At 46.5% G+C, this 19,254-nt stretch overlaps 1 protein-coding gene across 3 annotated transcripts in view; it reads right to left on the bottom strand.

Annotated features, from left to right (window-relative positions):
- The window catches only part of LOC146839531 (N-acyl-aromatic-L-amino acid amidohydrolase (carboxylate-forming)-like), a 375,658-nt gene that overhangs the window by 204,350 nt on the left and 152,054 nt on the right, over window positions 1–19,254 (bottom strand). For all 3 annotated transcript variants that reach the window (XM_085651586.1, XM_085651587.1, XM_085651589.1), the window contains 2 exons: window positions 9,188–9,427; window positions 8,508–8,703 (listed from right to left, as the gene is read on the bottom strand). In XM_085651586.1, coding sequence (XP_085507712.1) covers window positions 8,508–8,703; window positions 9,188–9,420 — 429 coding nt within the window. In that variant the 5' untranslated portion in view covers window positions 9,421–9,427. The remainder of the gene's footprint in view (window positions 1–8,507; window positions 8,704–9,187; window positions 9,428–19,254) is intronic.

Raw genomic sequence — 19,254 nt, 5'->3', positions numbered from 1 at the left:
GGGACCCCCAGCGGTCCCCGGACCCCAGTTTGGGAACCCCTGGAGTAGGGCATTTATGTTAATGTTTAAGCTCTGTTATCACTTGAATTCTTTGTAACTGATCTTGGCAACCGCTTGGAATGTGAAATGTAGTGGACACAACTTTATGACTTGCCAGCCCTGCAGGTCTGCTGATGCGGTGCTTTACAATAACTCCTGTTAACTTATACTGGAGTGCAGTTTTGCTTTATAACAACTGGCCAGATGTGTAATAACATCCACTGATTGAACACACTCGCCAGATGGGCACCATATACACATCTAGAAGAACATGACAATCACTGATAGAAAACAATGGCATTTCAACAACGGACAGATGTGCATTATACACACATCTTGAAGCACACACCAAACATTGATAGAAGACAGTGGTCAGATGTGCCCTATGCACACATCTAGGAGCACACAACAGCCATCGATTGAAAACAATGGCCAGATGTGCACTATACACATCTCTAAAAGCACACAACAGCCACCAATTCCAAACAATGGCCAGATGTCACTATAAACACATCAAGGAGCACACAATTGCCACTAATAGAACACAAAGCCAGACGTGCACTAGACACACATACAGGAGCACACAACTTCCACCGATATAAAATAGCCAGACGTGCACTATACACACATACAAGAGCACACAACTGCCACAGATAGAAAACAATGGCCAGACGTGCACTATATACACAACTAGAAGCACACAACAATCACTGATAGAATTCACTTGCCAGATGTGCACTATACACACATACAGGAACACACAACTACCACTGATGGAAAAGAACGGCCAGACGTGCTCTATACACACACATCTAGGAGCATACAACAACCATCAATATGAAACAATGGCCATATGTGCACTATACACACAACTGGAAGCACACAACAACCACCAATAGAAAACAATGGCCAGAAGTGCACCGTAAACGCATCTAGAAGCACACAAAAGCCACCAATAGAAAACAAAACCTAGATGTGCACTATACACACATACAGGAGCACACAACAGCTACTGATAGGAAACAATAGCTACATGGAGCAAAACAAATTGCAATGACACATTCATACAGAAGATATCATGTTGCTTTCAGAACGCAAAAACAACAGTTGATGGACAGAATGCAGAACAATGTCATACATCCACCCCAGTACAGAGATCTGGGCCTAAATCCATCGTTTTTTTGCTCACCATGCCATTCCAGTTTGAACCCAGCCATATGCAAATCAGTCTTGACCCTGTGCCTCATGGGAACAGTCCAGCCCGAACTGCCAAGCCAGGTCCTCCCTGGACTGGAAATAAGCATCCAGGGACCGGTTTCGGGGTTTCACCCCTCTTCAGCCAGAATAGCTTGATTCCAGTGGCATGGAGAGCAAGGGACTCACGTCTGAGCATACCCGTACCACTCAGGGTGACACATGCAAAAACAACAGTTGATGGACAGAATGCAGAACAATGTCATACATTCTCCCCAATACAGAGATCTGGGCCTAAATCCATCGTTTTTTTGCTCACCATGCCATTCCAGTTTGAACCCAGCCATATGCAAATCAGTCTTGACCCTGTGCCTCATGGGAACAGTCCAGCCCGAACTGCCAAGCCAGGTCCTCCCTGGACTGGAACGCGACAGACAAAAACATAGAGTCGATACAAAGACTTGGATCATCAATGGAATCTGCAATAATGGAAATACTCTACTTTTTCCAAGGCGTTTTGAACCAATTATGTATTGCACTGAACCAGGGGCTAGACCTTTCTAGGACTTGGATTAAAGTTAAAGGAAAAAGAATTTGTAGATAAAATGCATTAATCTTTACGAACTGACATGGAATTAAAGAGAGATTAAAGACAATATCAAATATCAATATCAAAGTGAGGATCCTGCAGGAAAGGCATTATGACATGACCTTGGGCACAATGTGAACATTACAGACCCACACAGGTGCTGTATGCTGTGAGACGACTCTCTTTGCTGTATCTTTGGAAATGACTAGGACTGAGCAGAATTCGCGGAGTTCCGCTTATGTGAAATTCCGCAAAGTGCCCAAAATACTCCAGTCCGATATGCGGAGTTCTGGAAGCGGCAAAGTGTGTTAAGTCGTGCTGTTCGTGCTGATTTTAGCATTGGATGTTTGTCCCGAGCTGGAAAATCAGCGCAAACAGCACCATGCGCAGTGCAAGAGGGCGCTGCTTCTTTCTGCCACTCGGGTAAATGTTCTACTCAAGCGGCAGCTTCCTTAACGCAAACAGAAGGTTTCTCAACGCGAGCTGGCGCGGTCAACTGCGACTATCTGCATTGAGAAATCTCGATGGGAGGTTGTCTTGAGTAATATTTTTCTCGCTCGTGTTCGCCAACATAACGTTGGCGAGCGCGAGTGAGGTTTCACAACTCCTCACGTTACACAGAGCGCAGAGTGGGAGCAAGTCCACAAACTCTACGAGCTGAGCAAAATTTCACTCCCAGGCCTAGAGAAAACTCTCTGTACTGTACCCTTTGAGAATACTCTCTTCACTGCGACCTTTGAGATGACTCTTCGCTGTGTCCTAGGAGAAAACTCTCTTCACTGTATCCTTTGAGATGACTCTCTGTACTATATCCTTTGGGATGATTTTCTTCACTGCATCCTTTGAGAGGACTCTCTTTGCTATATCGTTTGAGAAGACTCTCTTTGCTGTATCTTTTGGGAAGACTCTCTTTGCTGTATCTTTTAAGGCGATTATCTTTGTGTTATCTTTGAGATGACTCTCTTTGCTGTATTCTTTGTGATGACTCTACTGTATCCTTTGAGACGACTCTCTTCACTGTATCCATTGAGATGACTTTCTTCGCTGTATCGTTTGAGACGACTCTCTTTGCTTTATCTTTTAGGACGACTCTCTTCACTGTATCCTTTAAGACGACTCTCTTCGCTTTATCCTTTGTGATGACTCTCTTTGCTGTATCTTTTGAGACAACGCTCTTCGTTGTATCCTTTGAGATGACACTCTTCACAGTATCCTTTTAGCTGTCTCTCTTCGCTGCATCTTTTGAGATGATGCTGTATCCTTCAAGATTAATCTCTTTGCTATATCCTTTGAGATGACTCTCTTTGCTGTATCCTTTGAGATGACTCTCTTTGCTGTATCCTTTGAGATTACTATCTTCGCTGTATCCTTTGAGATTACTATCTTCGCTGTATCCTTTGAGAAGACTCTCTTTGCTGTATCCTTTGAGATTACTCTCTTTGCTGTATCCTTTGTGATGATTTTCTTTTCTGTATGTTTGGAGATGACTCTCTTTGCTGTATCTTTTGAGATGACTCTCTTTCAGGGGACACCAAGGCACTGGGGCACAGGAATAAGAGGAGAGCCTCATGAGATAAGGATAGGGTTAGCTTGATTGCATGTTAGAATGTGTCCTAAAGATCATTTACAAAATATTGTCTAATTGAATGCAAATGTTCTACTACTGACTCCAATTGAGCAACATTGTTGTTACCAATTTATAGGACACAGTATTACTTTCAAATCACATTACAATATTCTAGTACCATACCGACTTTGTTGTATGATAGGGCGAGGGTCACCCAATCCAAAATAGCGCTCACTCATGTGCTTCGCCAGCCCAGAGGAAGACACCCACCCCTTCCTGCCTCCTTTTTGAGTGGATAATAATGGTCACAGTTAGCGGAGGTTCATTGCTCCCATCCCCACCCAATCTCTTCTGATTGCGGATGAATTTTTTGTGATTTTGATTAAGCGGATCCTGCAAGTTGAGGATGAGGGACATGGTGGTCTGCTTATGCAAGCTGCACTTGATCCATACCAGTGGTCCTTTGTGTGCTCCTAGGAAGATGACCCCTTCCGGCCGCCCATCAGAGTGGAGATTGTGTGTCATGGTCAGCAGAGAAGTCCAGGTGCTCCAACCCTTCATGGTGTAAGTGTGGTATGTGAAAGATATGGTGAGTGTGACACTGCGCCTGGTTACCATGGTGCACAATGGTAATACGACCTGTAGTCCTTATGGTCACTGAAGAAGAACACAACCATAAGCTCTATCGACAACTCTACAAACTGGTATCTTGGACGAACACTGTATAGGGCCTGAGAATAAAGCATACATGCCAACAGAACTGATTCAGATGGGAGACCACCGGTTTTTGAAGCCATAAATTACCTTATTTTGGCTGTTCCTGCCTAAAATTGCCTCTGCTATAATCATAGTCTATGGGGAAAATACATCCCTTGATTAGTTTCCCAAATCTCCCACTTTATACTTCTAAAATGTTGTGATGTATGATTAGGCAGTAGGGAAAGACACAATGGAGGGCTATAGAAAGGTGGTGTGATACCTGACCTGAGTGGGAAGCGTGCAACAAAAGTTCCAGCAAACGTGACCACCTAAAGGCTGACTACCGGCTACCCCGTGCAAAGGTGCAAAAATGCAGAGGTGCTAGCCATACATTCACAAGAGGATACAGCACAGATAATGTAAGCTATCCAGAGATGAGGGTGGTGCAATAGGCATATACCACGGGCAAGTCTGAGGTTACTTCACAGATAATGCAAGATATCCAGGGGGCGGGGCAGGAGGCATACAGTGGAGAAGGTCAGAGGTGACACCATAGATGGTGCAAGATATCGAGAGGGAGGCAGGAGGCATTCACCAGGGGCAGGTCAGAGGTTACATCACAGATAATGTAAGACATCCAGAGATGAGTGTGGTGTAGGAGGCATATACCAGCGGCAAGTCAGAGGTTACACCACAGATGATGGAAGATATCCAGAGGGAAGAGGAGGGGCAGGAACCATACACCAGAGGCAGGTCAGAGGTTACACCACAGATAATGCAAGATACCCAGAAGGGAGAGGGGGCGGGAGGCGCACACCAGGATAGGTTAGAGTTTACACTACAGATGATGCAAGATACCCAGAAGGGAGAAGGGGGCAAGAGGGGTACACCAGGGCAGGTCAGAGGTTACACCAGAAGGGAGAGGGGACGGGAGGCGTACACCAGAGGCAGGTAAGAGGTAACACCACAGATAATGCAAGATACCCAGAGGGAAGAGGAGGGGCAGGAACCATACACCAGAGGCAGGTCAGAGCTTACACCACAGATAAAGCAAGATATCCAGAGGGGAGACGGGGCAGGAGGCATACACCAGGGGCAGGCCAGAGGTTACACAACAGATGGTGCAAGTTATCAAGAGGGGGGCAGGAGACATACACCATATCAGAGGTTTCACTACACATAACGCAAGATATCCATGGGGGTAGTAGGCGCAGGAGGCATACACCAGAGCATGGAAGAGGTTTCACCACAGACAGTGTAAGATGCCCAGAGGGAAAGGGTGCCAGAGTGAAGCACCAGGGGCAGGTCAGAGGTTACACCACAGATAATGCAAGACTTCCAGAGGGGGAAGGGGGGAAGGAGGCATACACCCGGAACAGGTCAGAGGTTACACCACAGACGGTGGTGCAATATATCCAGGGGGAGGGGGGCAGGGAGGCAGGTCAGAGTTTACACAACAAACACTTCAATATATCAAGAGGGGAGCAAGAGGCATACCCCAGGTCAGAGGTTACACTACAGAAGATGTAAGATATCCAAAGGGGAGGAGGGGCAGGAGGCATGCACAGGGGGCAGGTCAGAGGTTACACCACAGAAGGAGCAAGATATCCAGTGGGGAGGGGGGCAGGAGGCATACACCGGGGAAAGGTCAGAGGTTACACTACAGACTGTATAAGTTATCGAGAGGGGAGCAGACAACATACACCAGGGGCAAGGCAGAAATTAAATCACGGACGGTGCAAGATATCAAGGGGGGGGTGCAGGATGCTTACACAAGGGGAAGGTCGGAGGTTACACCACAGATGTTGCAAGATATCCAGGGGGAGGAGGCATACATCAAGGGAGGTCAAATGTTACACCACAAACGGTGCAAAGTATCAAGAGGGGAGACGGGGCAGGAGCCATACACCAGGGACAGGTCAGAGGTTACACCACAGACAGTGCAAGATATTCAGAGGAGGGGAGGAGGCATACACCAGAGACAGGTCAGAGGTTACACCACAGACAGTGCAAGATATTCAGGAGGAGGGGAGGAGGCATACACCAGGGACAGGTCAGAGGTTACACCACAAACGGTGCAAGATATTCAGAGGAGGGGAGGAGGCATACACCAGGGACAGGTCAGAGGTTACACCACAAATGGTGCAAGATATTCAGAGGAGGGGAGGAGGCATACACCAGGGACAGGTCAGAGGTTATACCAGAAAGGGTGCAAGATATCCAGAGGGAAGCGAGGGCCATAGCCATACACATGGGGCAGGCCTGAGGTTACACCACAGATAATGCAAGATATCCAGAGGGGAGGAGGGGCAGGAGTTATGCACCGGGTGCAGGTCATGATATGGAAGGTCTTCATTCTAAGAAGGCCATTATTATTTTATCTCCCATCTCGCTCTCCAGTGACGACCCTTTCTCTAGCTGGTACATGAAACGTGAATCCAGAGGGTAATATATTAAAATGAAATGTTAAATCAACATGAATGGTGTGAAATAAAATACAAATACAGGGTAGAAGATGGGTGATATCCACAACATTAACTATTGAAACTGAAAAATACTTTATTTGCACAATTAATGAAAACCATTGCAATCAATTACAAAAAAGAAGTAAAAGGCATGGTCAATCCATTAGGTGAACAACAAGAACTATGTACGGCTCATGAAGTTGCCATCAGTATGGAGATGTACCCTGGAACCATGGAGAAAACAGGTGTGGTGAATAAGCCACAAGAGAGAGGCCGGACCACTTATGAGGTAGAGAGGAACTCATGCCAGGGGCCATGTAGCCCTCCTACCTCTTCACCCTCCATCCTCCATCACTACCACAGCAGTGCTGGTACACAAGGACTTCCTTTTACAGGAATGTAGAGTCATCTCTATTACAGACAGGAGTTAACACTGCAAGTTCTCTCTAGTCTGCTGTATTTGACAAGATCATTATTGATGAACTCTTGGATTGAGATAAATGGAATTCTCAACCCTATTCGTGGTTTATCGAAAGTGGATGTCCACAGTACACAATGTGGCGGCCCTTACACTCCGTGGTGGCAAATCCTTCGCCAGGGTTGCGCTCTGTTGGTCTGTGTATTTGTGGACCACTGAGTGATCGCTACTGTCATCAAAGATGTTACCCTAGATACACACCCATTGCTAGACATCCATGGTATCACAGAGTAGCCAGTATATATAACTCCACACATATGTACCTTGACGATATATACATCTTCGAGGTACGTAGATGCTGGGTTAAGAATAGCAAATCTACGCTCACCTATTTGCACTGACCGTCTCAATATTTTGGCCCTCAGTTATTTTTGACACAATATTCTGTCCACATAATCTTTTTGTTTCCGATATTCTACCAGTGATCTGTTTATTAGGTAACCTAGAGCAATGACTTGAAACCATAAATAATTATCAGCTAGGTCTGGCTAATGTAGGAAAAATATGTTATGTAATTTAGTTATCACTGGTTCGAAGCGTATAAGGCCCCAAAGATCACTGAATGTCCTCACTGCTTACGCCTGAAAATTTACTTTTTAGAAAACCCAAATTAAGGTCTTTAGTACAGCCAACTACCAACAAAAATTGTATAGTCTGAATTGTTGTTTTATTACAAAAATGTTACCCTCCCCATTCCCCGACTGCCTCTCAGCTTGCATATAGCTGGAGCTCCAACCTGGTTAGTTACTGAAATAATATGTTGTATTGTCAGAACTGGATCCAGCAGTTCAGCCTGTGAGATGATCTGGTCGGTCACAATAGATTACCTGTGATATTCAGATTGAAGCTAACGTTTACTGCTCAGAAGATGTCCAGGCTCTTGTCACAGGGAGCAGAGTGTTCACCATTTATGGTCAATATCATAACATAGTCCTGCACCTGAGGATCTACGAGCAGTTCAAATGCCCAATTTGATCAAACATTATTGAGAAAGATAACTGGGTCAACAGCGGGGAAGACCAGCTGAAAAAGTATCTTAGTTTTGCAGTTCTGTAACTGAGTCAAGTGACCTTGTTTATTGCATTGTACTAGTTTTAGAGATTCAATAGTAAAGTGTTAAAGATATAGGACCCGATTTAGAATTTGGTTGACAGGGTATCCCGTTAAGACGCGGCAGATGTCCTGCCTGACGGATTTGGACTGTCATTGACAATGAACCTAAAATTGAAATGTAAAGCCATATACCAGATAACATAACATATGCTCCATAGACAGCAGAATGTATAACCATGAACCATTGGAAGCATGATCCATTATCAAGACTGATTAGACATTTTGGTAATTTTATAACAAATGTGACAATTTTATGATTTTTTATTGTGTATTTTGAAAGAGTTACTGTAAATGCCATTGTTTTGTGATTTATATGCTTTGCTTCTTTACTGTAATTTTATATTTTTGAAAAGTAAAACCTACCTTCATGTAGTTTGCCAGGTGTAATGAAAAGGGGTTGTGGGGGCTCTCCACCATGATGCAGGCCCCCATGTTGGTGGTTGTGTTGTGCATGTCGAACATCAAGTCATGAGCCTCCGGAGAGCCCTTCGGACCATAGATCTTGTTGAGTTCCTTTGCTCGTTGCACCTCGTAGGGATCGTCTTGGGAATCTGGAGCACTGCAAGAGGGGACATGGAAGATTGGGGAATAGAATCCTCATTAGTACCGGTCTTTAGGGGTACATGCCTTTTGGGGTTCCGTTAAAGAGTTATTCTTGGCCTGAGATTTAAGGGATAAAATGTCAGGAAGTGAGCAGATTGGGTTATCACAGCTATTGGTGAGGGGCAGAGAGTGAATGTGTGTGTGTGGGTATGCGCGAGCATGAGTGCGTGGATGTGTATGTACGCATGAGCGTGTGAAGGTGCAGTTGTGTGTCTGTGTGCTGTGTGTGTGTGTGTGTGTGTGTGTGTGGGTGTGCGTTTGTGTATGTATGTGAAGGTGCCATTGTGTGCATGTGTGTGCTGTATATGTGCTTGTGTGTACCACTCCTGTGGCGAAGAGGCCGTCTTTGAGTGGGGTAGGTCACCCCAGGCATGAGACCAAATGGGAAGTAGCAAGGTTTCTACAGAAAACAAGAGCAAGAGAAACAGAGAAGTACTCACTCTAAGAACTCCATTTTGAAGCTGCGGTTCAGATCCTGATGAATGTACCGTACGCACTTCTCCATGGCACGAGGATTGGCGATAAATGCGGTTGCACTGAAGGTGGAACGGCACAACTCAGAAGGATCTTTAATCCAGTGCCTGGCAAGGAAGACCCCCGACATTTCATTGCCATGTGTGCCCCCGCTCACAGCGACATGCGTCAGTGGCTTCAAGAGGACCTGAGATGCCATCAGGACCCTACCAAAAAAAAAAAAAGTTAGACACCACATAAGTGAAGACCATTGGCAAACCAGCATGAGTTGAATACTTCTGCCACTGCAACATGAAGTAACCAATAGACCATAAAGGCACCCATTTATTCTAGTCAAGGTCCGACCCAAACATACGGGACCTTGTAAGGTTAATGTGAGGTCAGTAGTGCCCAGCAGTACATCTGTCGAGTGATCAGGGTCACCATTTGTGTGATACCAACAGTGATGGACGGTGACTCTTACTTGTAGGAATATCCCAGTAGAAGGCAAACCCCATACAGGGCCAGAGGATAAGCAACAGAAGGGGTTAGGAGTGCAAAGGAGAATGCACCATGGAAATCCAGTCCCTTCACCCTCTACAAAGGACTTTAGGGAGCCAGTGATGGAAGGCTGGGGGGACACTGGTGGGATTCCCTAAAACAAACCAATGTGTGGGGATCCTTTGGTGGGGGGACCAGTGGGTGGCGGCAGAGCTTACCAACACTCTAGGTTCCACTATTGCAATGAAAAGTTCAGAGCTCCAGTTACAGCTTTTAATCAATCACTCAATCGAGGAATTTTAGGCGCGCTACTCACCCATGAGGGGCTCAAGGCGCTAAGGGGGAACAGCTCCGGTCAGTTGAAGAGCAAGGTCTTGAGGGTCTTCCTGAAGATGTGCAGGGTGGGGGAACGTCTAATGTTGATCAGGAGGTCGTTCAATGTCTTGGCCGCGATGTAGAGGAAGGTTCTACCACCTGTTCTTGCTCTGCGGATGAGCGGGGGATCGGCGAGGGCGAGGTCGGATGATCGGAGGTTCCTCTTGGGTACGTGGAAGGAGATTCTATTGTTGAGATATTGGGGTCCGGTGTGGTGGAGGCATTTGAACGCGTGGGTGAGTATCTTAAAGGTTACTCTCTTCTCAATGGGAAGCCAGTGGAGGTTACGCAGGTTTTGAGTGCTGTGTTCATGTCGAGGGATGCCGAGGACGAGTCTGGCTGCAGTGATCTGTATGGTGTGGAGTTTGCGGAAAAGAGACTTGTTGATCCCGGCATAGAGTGCCTTTTTTGTAGTCCAGTCTGCTGGTTATGAGTGCGTGGGTGACAGTCTTCCTTGATTCGTGGGGGATCCCTCTGAAGGTCTTTCGGAGTTTGCAGAGAGTATTGAAGCAGGTGGAGGCGACGGGGTTGACCTGGGTTGACGGGGAGGAGTTGAGTACGATGCCAAGGTTTCAGGCATGGTCCGTGGGGGTGGGGGGCTGCCGAGGGCAGTGGCCCACCAGGTGTTGTCCCAGGCACAGGGGAAGGGTCCGAGGACGAGGACATCTGTCTTCTCCGAGTTGAGCATCAGGCAGCTGCTGCTCATCCAGGACGCACCGTCTTTCATTCCCTCTTGGAAGTTGAGTCTGGTGGTGATGGGAGTCCTTGGTGATGGAGAGGATGAGCTGGGTGTCGTCAGCGTAGGATACTATGCTGAGTCCGTGCTGTCTGACAATGGCAGCGGGGGGGGGGGGGGGGGGGGGCACGTAGATGTTGAAGAGTGTGAGGCTGAGCGACAATCCTTGGGGCGTTGATGGTGCGTCGTAGTTCTGGAGCGATGCGGAGGCTCTGTGGAAGATGTGTGGGAGGCAGGGGTCTGTGGGGGCTCCCGAGTGAATGCAGTTCCTGGTTGATGCAGCTTTGAGAATGGTGGTCATTAAAATGCATGTTTAGAACTTTTGGGGTCATTTAACTTTGTTGAACTTTAAATACTTTCATGTGTAAATGTCTGGAAGTCGATGACATCAAAACAATAATGAAATATAAGTCAATAGTTTACTTTTGTGTAAGGGTTGTTTAAAATTACATAGTGCATTTCCAAAGCTCAGCTAGGTTGTAAATACATTACAAACCATGGATGCCTGTTACTCAATTCTCATTTCGAAAGATGCCCTCTGTTTGTCATACAGTTTCATTTAACATTATGTACCAGCGAGATTGTTGGAAACGCTGAAGTTCACCCTTCCTCCCCCAATTTTTCTGACCAAGCTACGTCCCTGAATGAGAGCTACACCCAGGGGAGTAGGAGACACAACATTTCTGGGGGGTCAAGGACAACGTTTTGAACTTTCCTGTCACCCTAAACAAATCGCCCTTTGTATGAGAGCTGTACGCTCTATTAACCGAATACAATTGCATCATTTTGTAGTAAAACATTGCAAAGGCAGGCATGTAGTCACAGTTTGCAAGTATGCTTTAATTGTTATTTACATTCACAAAGCAATTAGACCAAATGTGAAAAAACATGTTTTTGAATCTTACATCTTCATGCATCAAGCAAACAAAGGTGGGACAAAAAAAGGAAGAATAAACTGAATGCTTTTCACGACATTACTAAACCTCAAAATGCAATTTGGACTAAGCACTCAATTTTCAGACCCAGGGTATATGTTACACCACCGTACCAGGTACGTTCCAGTAAATAAAAAATTCCAGTTGTACATACACCAATTTTACCATGTTTAGGGGAAGCACATGCACTTTACCATTGGTCAGCAGTGGCAAAGTGCTCAGAGTCCTAAGGCCAACAAAAAGAATCAGCAAAAAGAGTAAGCAAGCCGGCAAAACGTTTGGTGGAAGACCGCCCTAGGGCTGGCAGGTCTAATAGTATGGTATAGGATTCTGGGAGTCTGGTTGAGTATTGAATTTAGTTGGATCCCTATTGGAAACTCCTGGTCCAGCAGGGCACAAGAAGGAGAGCGAGAATAGTTTCTCAAACATTGGAAGTTTATCCCCTGCATTCCTGTGGCTGGAGAAACCCTTAATGCAAAGCAAAGTATACAACACAATACAGGAACTTTTGTTGTCTAATCTATGAGAAGCATTACCGTAGATGGAAGATATGAGTGTAGAGTGCACTCAAACGCATTATCTTGCACAAAAATATAAGAAGCCCTATGAGATAAATGTGCAATACGAATTAGCCTTGTGTGGGATTCTCACAAAAATAAGATGAACAGTGTTTGTGTGGAAGAGAGATGCTTACCAATGTAAAAAAGCCTGCTGTGAGAGACACATATGAGATGCTCACAGAAGATCGGTATAGTGAGGTATGCAGAATGAGATGTATGGTAAAGCTCAGATATGAGGTGTTAGTGATGAACAACAGAAACATTGTGTTTGAGTGCGAGGCTTACAAATGAATACAGAGGGTGGAAGGTCCCAAATGAGCAGTGCATGGGGTGCACTACAGCACAAAAACTTAGTTATAAGTTAGGCTCACAAAAGCTATAAAAGATTCAAAACTAGCAAATATGCCTTGTGCTAGGTTTATTCGAGCCAAAATATTGAGCATTTAATTGAGACAATGATTGAAGGTGTGGGGGCCGTGCTCAAGACTATGAAGATTTATTTACAAAGGACATTTGGAGAGCCGTGTGTTAACAGTGAAGTATTCTTTTGGGAATAGTTATTGGTACCAAGAAAAAAGGTCAGATGGACAGGATAACTAGAATATGGGTGATTCTGCTCCAGAGGATGAGCCAGGGGAGTCCAACACACATGATTTTGCTTCTGAGCATGTCCAGGAGGAGTCTGAAGAGCCCTTACTGTTGAATTCTAGTCCCCAGGGAATAGTTATATCGACTCAGAGGGATGCCCTAGAGGTAGGACCCTATTTATTCCTCCTGGGAGAGTGCAATGGGTTCAGCGGAGAGTTAGGTCCTTCTCAGTTAATTTAACCTCCTCTGTCACTTCAATAGGGACCTCTATCTCTAGCAGGAGCTGAGAATCAAGAAGGAACAGTTGGCCCTAGATAAGGAACATCTAGAATCCCATGGTGGCAGCACTAGTGAACCTATGGCCAGGGAACACTCCTTTGACAATAGGAACTTGAGCAGAATAGTCCCTCCGTACCAGGAGGGCGATGGTATCCATAAAGGGATCACTGCCTTGGAGAGGGCCTGTAAAAGTTCAGAAGGTTCCTCAGGGGCAGTGGGCAGCGATCCAGTGGCTCTCCTTTGCTAATAAAAGGTAGAGACAAACTTTTGATTGTAAAGGAAGACGATGCAGACAATTAGAAAGTCTTGAAGAGTGCCCTCATAGATGGGTTTGGGTTAACCACTGAGCAATGGAGGGTTAAGTTTAGGGATACACAGATGTCATACACCCAAGACTGGACATATTTTGTAGATAGCGCTATCAAGGGTCTGGAAGGCTGGCTTCGTGGAAGTAATGTGCATGATTATGAAGGACTGTACAATTTAATTGTGAGGGAGCACATCCTTAATAACTGTCAAGATCAACAACTGCACCAGTACCTGGTGGCCTTGGACCTGACCTCTCCCCAAGAAGAAAGAAGGCAGACAAGTGGGTCCGCACTAGGGTGAAACAAGAGTCTCATAGTGGTGGTGACCAGAAGAATCAAGATCTTTCTAAGGCCCAAGAGAAAGGTGGGGAGAAATCTAAATAAAAGAGTCTTCTGAAGGTACCTAAAAATCTTCCTCTAGGGGTGGGTCCCAATTCTCTTCCTCCTCTAACAAGAACCCTTGGTGCTATTTGTGTAAGGAAAACATCCATAGGGCAAAGGATGCCACTTTCTCTACGTTTAGCGCCAATACTGCTACCACTACTTCTAAACCCTAGAAATAGCACTGGTAGTAGTAGTGCCCCCAAGAGTTTAGCTGGATTAACCTTGCATACTGAAGTGTGTTCTGGCCTAGGCAGGACATCCGCTCAGGCTGTTTTAGTCTGTGGTGGTGACACTGAGCTTGCCGCCCTTATTGTAAGTCCCACTAACTTGGGCAAAAACATACAACAGCCTCTCATCAATGGTCAGGAAGCTTTAGCTGGCAGGGGCCAGTGACACTATGGTGACAGATAAACTTGTGTGTACTGAGCAGATTTTACTTGGTCAGGTTTGCCAAGTGACCAATGCTAGCAATGTCAGAACTGATCATTCCACGGCAGTTGTTAATCTCAGCTGGGGAGGGGTAACTGGCCCAAAGAGAGTTGTGATTTCCTCAGACCTCCCTGTGGACTGCCTACTGGGGACTGATTTGGAAACTTCAGCCTGCTCTGAAGTGGAGTTCAGGACTCATGCAGACATTATGAGAATTTCAGCCAGTGTCTCTGCTGTCACTAGGGCTCAGGCCAAGACGTTAGGCACTGAGGGAGTCCTGGATCCTGAAACAATGGACCACCCAGCTCCAAAGAGAAGGAGCAGGAAGGGTAAAGATGCATCCTTCTCTCAGACTCCCTCCCAGTGAGAATCAGCCTCCCAGAGAGATGATCTCAGTACCTGTGAAGAAACTGTCCAAGAGGAGCTTCGGCTTGACAAGGCACTGCTACTGGGGAAAGGGGGACTTTCCAGGGAAGGCTCGAGTCTGGAGCAGAAGGTCTGCCCCTCTTGAACAACTCAGACAGCAAGCTGCTGCTGAGGAAGCAGGGAATGTCAGTGGGTCACACAGGACTTATTGGGAAGATAGGCTCCTGGGTTCTGAAAGTAGAGACTCCAAGCCTGATGCCACCAGGAGGTTGGTCATACCTCAGAAGTTCAGGGATTTCCTATTGACCCTCGCACACAACATTCCCCTTGTAGGACATCTTGGGAAAGCAAGTCTTGGGACAGGATTGTCCCTCACTTTCACTGGCCCTATATGACTGAAGACACCAAGGAGTTTGTCACTCCTGTGTCACCTGCCAAGCCAGTTGTAAGTCAGGTGGCACTACAAAGGTCCCCTTAATCCCACTACCAGTGGTTGGGGTTCTCTTTGAGAAGGTAGGGATAGACATTGTAGGTCCTTTAAACCCTCCAACACCATCTGGACATAGTTTACTCTTAGTAGTCCTGTACCATGCCACTAGATATCCAGAGGCTATTCCCTCTAGGACCACTACAGCTCCTGTAGTGGCTGGGCCCTCCTGGGAACCTTTTCCAGAGTTGGGTTCCTTAAGGAGGTCTTGTCAGATGGCGGTACTAACTTCAAGTCTAGCTATATCACTGCTATGTAGAAAGAGTGTGGTGTTGACTATAAGTTTACCACACCCTACCATCCACAGGGCAATGTGCTTGTTGAAAGGTTCAACAAGACCCTCAAAGGTATGATCATTAAACTCCCAGAGAAGCGGATGCTAAAATTGGATGGCTTACTAACGTTCCTTCTCTTTGCCTATAGAGAGGTTCCTCAGAAGAGGGTGGGCTACAGCCCATTTGAACTTATCTTTAGAATTTCAGTTAGGGATCCATTATGTCTAGTCAAAGAAGGAAGGGAGCAACCTTTCAAGCCTTCTAAACCGGACATTGTAGACTATGTACTGGGCCTGGGATCTTGCATGGCTGAGTACATGAAGAAGGCCAGCACAAACCTTGAGGCCAACCAGGAGCTTCAGAAAGCTTGGCAAGACCAAAAGGCTGTACTGTCAATTTACCAGCCAGGACAGAAAGTGTGGCTGTTGGAGCCTGTGGGTACAGTAGCTCTCCAAGGCAAGTGGAGTGGCCCCCACACTATATTGGAAAAGAACGGTGAGGTCACCTACTTAGTTGACCTAGGTACTCTAAGAAGTCCTCATATGGTACTTCTTGTGAATCACCTGAAACCTTTTGTTGACGGGGCTGACATGAGCTTTCTCATGGACACTGATGAGGTACAGGAGGAAAGGAGTGACTCTCTCCCTAATCTCCCCCCTCAGAACCCTGTCAATGGTTCAGTTGAAGGAGTAGTCTAGGCAGACAGCCTCACTGATCAACAGTAAGTTGATTGCAGACATGTGTTTTAATCAGTTTCCTGGTCTCTTTTCTCCGATACCCAGTAACACCACCTGGTATACCCATGTAGTAGACATAGGTGACAGCCTGCCTGTGAAGAGCAAAACTTACATACAGGTGGACCATGTCAAAGATTGCATCAGGACAAAGGTCCAAAAGATGCTGGAGTTGGAGGTCATTGAGCCTTCAGATAGCCATTGGGCTAGTTCTGTAGTCCTTGTACCAAAACCTCACACCCAGGATAGTAAGAGAGAGATGAGGTTTTGTGTCAACTATAGAGAAACTCGATGCAGTCACTAGGACTGATGCTCATCCAATTCCAAGGGCAGATGAACCGATTGATATGTTGTCCTCTGCCAAATATCTCAGTACATTTGACCTGAGTGCAGGTTATTGGCAAATCATCAGATTCTAGGAGGATGCCAAACCAAAACAAGCATTTTTAACCCCTAGCCGGCATTATCAATTCACTGTAATGCCTTTTTGTTTATAAAAAATACCTGCCACATTTCAGAGGCTGGTGAATAAAATCTTAACAGGTCTGGAAGCCTATGGGTCAGAATTCTAGATGCTTTAGCAGTCTGTATCTCTACCTGGGAGGATCACCTGGTCCACCTCAGAAATGTACTTGACACCCTGCAGAAGATAGTCTTCACTATCAAGGTCACAGAGTGCCAGATAGGGCAGAGTAAGGTTGTGTACTTGAGCCACCTTGTAGGTGGAGGCCAAGTTCAACCATTGGTGAGCAAAGTTCAGACCATCATGGACTGGATTGCTCCAACTACCTAGACTCAGGTCAGAGCTTTCTTGGGCCTGACTGGGTACCACAGGAGGTTTGTTAAGGGATATGGATCCATAGTGACACCCCTTAATGATCTCACATCCAAAAGGAAACTTAAGAAAGTTCAGTGGACAGTTATCTGTCAGAAGGCATTTGATGACCTGGAGCAAGCCATGTGCTCTGCTTCAATTCTCCAAAGTCCTTATTACTACAAACCATTCATTTTCCAGACAGATGCTTCTGCGATGGGGATAGGTGCAGCATTACCACAGCTTAATGCAGAGGGCCAGAATCAACCAGTAGCTTTTATAAGCAGAAGGTTGACCCCCAGGGAGAAGCGTTGGTCAGCTATTGAGGGTAGGCCTTTGCTGTGGCCTGGGCCTTGAAGGTGTTGCGGTAATACCTGTTTGGCACTAACTTCAATGTCCAGACAGACCATAAGCCCCTCTTATGGCTTAAACAGCTGAAGGGAAGTAGAAAGAACTTTTGAGGTGGTCCATTTACCTTCAGGGAAAGCACTTTTCAGTGGAACTAAGACCTGGGAGTAACGATGCCAATGCAGATGGACTCTCCAGAATTTCCACTTAGAAAATGAAGACTCAACTGGAGAAGGTTAGTCTTATGTCCTTACGTTTGGGGGGGGCTGTTACCCCCACTTTTTGCCTGGTGTCAGTGTGTTTTGACTGTAGTCTGCTGGGATCCTGCTAATCAGGACCCCAGCAACTGTACTCTCTCCTCTAAATTGGCTCTGGTAAGTACTTGGGTTCATCCACAATTGGCTACTGGTGTACCCTTATAAGTCCCTAGTATATGGCACTAAGGTACCCACGGCATAGGTACATCAGGGGTCTCCCATGGGCTGCAGTATGTATTGTGCCACCCACAGGAGTACTTTTAAAATCTGACTGAAGGCCTGCCATTGCACCCTGTATGAGAGGGTGCTTGCACCGCTCACAACAGATATGTTTCCTTATATCCGAGGTCACTGCACTTAAAAACAATAAGTCACCCCTGTGGTAAAGCAGAGTGCTTACCAACAAGTGTGAGGGTACCCCTGAATGAGCAGGACACCCCTACAAACCCTAGAGTCGATTCTTCAGGCTTTGTTAGCGTGGTCAGTCATTTTAAGGTATATCGAGGATATCAGTCGTTATGAGATGTCTAACTATATAATGACTGCACCGAAACTGGTCATGTTTGGTATCAAACATGTTGGAATCATACTCCAACACCGACTCTGGTGCTTGAAAGCATGATCCCATGTACTGAGAGGCTCCTTAGAGGACCCCCAATACTCCCGGTAACAGCCTTTCAGGGTCTGCCAGCAAGCTAGTGCTGCCGCCGACCACAGACACAATTCAGCCCTCCAGCTGCTGAGCTCAGCTCGAGCCGGGGAAGGTAGAGCCATAGGTTTCCTGTCAAAGGGAGGTGTCACCACCTCCCAGATAGGACTTAGTGTATCGGGATGGGGTGGGGAGCATTCCGGTGCCACCAGATTGCTTTGAAGGGCACATTTGGTGCTCTCCTTGCTTATTACGGTTTGAGCAAGTTCAGGAACCCTTGGTTCCAACTCTGATGAGAAACAGGACAAAATACAGGGGAGTATCCTCCCCTCTGTCCAGCCCCTCCTCTTTGAGGGACCTCCGAGTCATTCCAACCCTTTCCCTAGGGTACTTAAGAGCACCCCTATGAGTGGGTCCCCAGATTCATTGTGGAACAAGACTCACCTCTGAAACCAAGACACTCTTCGACCGTCTGGACACTTGGACTTTGTTGGACTTCGATTGGAACCAAGTGTACATCAAGGAAGAATCCTGCTCCTCCTGGTCTCGCTGTTCTTCAAGTCTTCTGCGTCGTCTCGGTCTGTGCTTCATCCAGGTTCTCCAGAAGGCCTGCGGGCATCAAAAACATCCGAAGTAATTTCCCTTGGAGTGAAGGAGGCACTTCCCTGCATCTGCAGGCACTGCAACCAAGCTGAAGGGTCTGCTGCACCTGTCGTCCCACGGAATTCCTGAGGGCCAGCAACAAAAGTGGTGGTTCTGCAGCTCCCTAGAGGCCTGACCTGTCTTCTCTGCAATTTTAAGGACAGTATCCCTTGTCGAAGCTGCTGGGACCAAACCCTTGTGCACAGTGTCGACTTGCCATGGCTAAGGCTTGCTGTCTCTAAACTCCAGAGATCTTCGGCCTACAAGAAGCTCCAGCCTACTGCACCTGATCCCTCGAAGATCAGCATCCTCACTGCATCCTCTGCACCTCCATCTTTGGTGAGCTGCCTGAGGTTCTCTTGCGAATCCTGTGCCTTCAGCCTGTGG

The sequence above is a fragment of the Triturus cristatus genome, chromosome 4_1 (assembly GCF_964204655.1).
Source record: "Triturus cristatus chromosome 4_1, aTriCri1.1, whole genome shotgun sequence".
NCBI lineage: Eukaryota > Metazoa > Chordata > Amphibia > Caudata > Salamandridae > Triturus > Triturus cristatus.
Note: the sequence above shows the minus strand (reverse complement) of the source record. Positions and strands in the feature narration are given on the sequence as shown.